Here is a 2,653-nt window from a genome sequence, read left to right as displayed (position 1 = left end):
GCAGATATCATAGCGCATGCGCTATGGTTTCTGTATTCTGCCCATGGTTCCTGGATTTTCAATCTACATAAAAATACATAATGCATAGCCACGGGCATAGGCACATACATTCTCATTGTAGTCGGTCCTTCTAGAAAAGTGATCAAGAAGAAAGAACGGATTTATATTGATTAACACGTAAGTATTCTCATTATTTAAGTATCAACGTAATGAAATTACGAACTGACAGTGACCGTATATAATTATTAGTGTGAATTGTCTCAGTTTCGTAAACATAGTGTTTTGAGGTTAATTTGATTTTGTGTGCCCAAGTATCCAAATTGCTTTCTACTTTGAAGGCTCAGAGCTCCGCGACTAAACAAGATGCAAGCAAACTGCTCGAATCAAGACGCGTCGAAAGCTAAATCGGCGCAAGATCCGAAGACGGATAGCGAGACGTCGTCGAGTCCGAGGCGATCACCAGAAATTGTAATTTATTGCAAAATAAACGCATCATCTCATAATTTTCGGTAAGTTTTATATACAGTTTAGGTGTAAAAATTCATTATTAAAACATTTTCTTGATTTGGTTAATTTTCTCGAATAATACTTTATTATTTTTTATGTATCATTGAATATTTTTCACTCATTTTGATATTTGATGTTTGCGCTGTTTGGCCATTCTTTAACGTTTTTGCAATTAGTTCATACAATTCTGAATGTGATTTTAATTCGAGAAGACTGCATTGGATTGAATTACATTTGTCTTTTCACAGAAATGGATGATTTCGATTTGTTGTTAATTGCTCTGGTCAACATGGGAGCACTTTTGGTGCAACGTCGTAGAAACCGTAAACGTCATTGTCGCCGTCGGCGTGTCTGGGTACGACCAATTAACACAAGGAGAAGACAGCAAGGAGCGTTTTACAATCTTTTTCAGGAGATGAAAACAGATCCGCAAATGTTCCACAAGTATACACGTATGACACTGCCAACATTCCAGCTCTTAATGGACATTGTTAATCCAAGTTTAATGAAACGAAGTCCACAGGCACTTGAACCAGAGCAAAGAGTTGCTGTTACATTGCGGTATGTGTTTGGATTACTTGTAGTCTAACAATACATATGTGTAAAAACAGTTTGGCAATTAATATTATAATATTGATAATGATGTTACAGATTTCTGATTGGAGACAAAGTTCCAGCAGTTGCTTTTGCCTATCGTGTTGGTTTATCAACAGTACATAAAATAATTAAAGATACGTGTGACGTATTTGGAAGACTTCTTGGTCCTATCTATCTACGAGTTCCTTCAAAAGAAGAATATTTACAAATTGCTGAGGGTTTTTGGACATTATGGAATTTTCCACATTGCTTGGAGGCAATTGATGGAAAACATGTCGATGCTCAATACCCCCCTAATTTTGGTACGCTGTACTTCAATTATCACAAACGATACAGCATCGTACTTTTGGCTGTGTGTGATCACAATTATCAATTCACTTTGATGGATATTGGGTCAATGGGGAAGAATAGTGATGCGGGAATTTATGGGAACAGCGACTTGAATGTGACGAATAAGATGCTGGATATTCTAGAAGGAACCAGTTGCTTAAGCGGAACCGATATACAAGTGCCTTATTTTTTTATTGGGGATGAAGCATTTCTCATTGGAAAGCATTTGATGCGGCCATATGCTGGACGGTATTTGGGGGAACGCAAAAACATATTTAATTATAGACTTTCGCGAGCCCGGCGTATAATAGAAAATACATTTGGGATTTTGGCAAAAAAGTGGGGCATATATAACAGACCGATCGCTGCGATTCCTGAAAATATCAATAAATATATTTTGGCAACTGTATGTTTGCACAATTTCTTAAGAAACAAAGAAGGTTATATTTTACAATTTGAAAACAATGATGAAATTATTGAAAATAACGAAAATGGTGCAGCATTTGCGACGCACATTAGGGACTCTCTTTGCAATTATTTTATGACTCCAAATGGAATGGTCAATTGGCAGCATGATTATGTAACGAGAGGACAAAATCAAGACTTTATCTACACGTAAACATTTGATCGATTGATTACACACGTGTCATATTGTGAAATGTAATGCTAATATGTATTTATTGTGTGAATATAAAATAAACAGTATAAACAGTATAACACATATAACAGTATAACATATATATATATATATATATATACAGTATAACAGTACACATATATTTTATTACTAAAATTAATATCGCACAATCTTAAAACATTAATATTATATGTATCATATGTATCATCTTAAAACATTAATATTATATCTTATTATTAATATTATATGTATCTACGAATAAATGCAAATTATTTATTTTATCACAAAAATCATCTCGCTCACAGGTTTTCCTTTCTCCACAAAATTTTCATGATTTCTTGTTTCTTGACTTGTTGTATATCATCATCCCATTTTTTTAATTCCGCCACAACCAAATTGCCAAATAAAGTGTCTGCATTCTGCATTTGTGCACCATCTTTTGTAGAAATCAAATGCTCTGTAATAGCTTGATTGAAATTAATAAAAGACGCTTCGAACTTATCGTTTTCAGATTCTGTATTTTTTCCGTCTTTTTTAATTGATATATTAGGATTAAATTTGCCCTTCGCATATGACGGCTTT

The 2,653-nt window shown here is 34.1% G+C and overlaps 1 protein-coding gene across 2 annotated transcripts; it reads left to right on the top strand.

Moving 5' to 3' along the window:
* The first annotated feature begins 65 nt into the window (after nucleotides 1-65).
* Nucleotides 66-2,153, top strand: LOC112458795 (protein ALP1-like). 2 transcript variants are annotated; one of them, XM_025022598.1, is made up of 4 exons: nucleotides 66-177; nucleotides 339-509; nucleotides 756-1,068; nucleotides 1,159-2,153. In XM_025022598.1, exons 3-4 carry the CDS (start codon nucleotides 758-760, stop codon nucleotides 2,051-2,053), a joined length of 1,206 nt encoding a protein of 401 aa, XP_024878366.1. In that variant the 5' UTR covers nucleotides 66-177; nucleotides 339-509; nucleotides 756-757; the 3' UTR covers nucleotides 2,054-2,153. The 2 variants fall into 2 exon arrangements, with proteins under 2 accessions (XP_024878366.1, XP_024878367.1); XM_025022599.1 differs by having other exon boundaries at nucleotides 72-177; nucleotides 313-509.
* Nucleotides 2,154-2,653: the final 500 nt, after the last annotated feature.

The sequence above is a fragment of the Temnothorax curvispinosus genome, unplaced genomic scaffold, assembly GCF_003070985.1.
Source record: "Temnothorax curvispinosus isolate PA1 unplaced genomic scaffold, ASM307098v1 QBEX01009184.1, whole genome shotgun sequence".
Taxonomy (NCBI): domain Eukaryota; kingdom Metazoa; phylum Arthropoda; class Insecta; order Hymenoptera; family Formicidae; genus Temnothorax; species Temnothorax curvispinosus.
This window is presented reverse-complemented; position numbering and strand designations above follow the sequence as displayed.

Coding starts and splice junctions, on each gene's coding strand:
- LOC112458795 (XM_025022598.1), top strand. CDS start 758: ATGGATGATTTCGATTTGTTGTTAATTGCTCTGGTCAACATGGGAGCA. Junction 1,069..1,158: donor AGAGTTGCTGTTACATTGCG/GTATGTGTTTGG, acceptor ATGATGTTACAG/ATTTCTGATTGGAGACAAAG.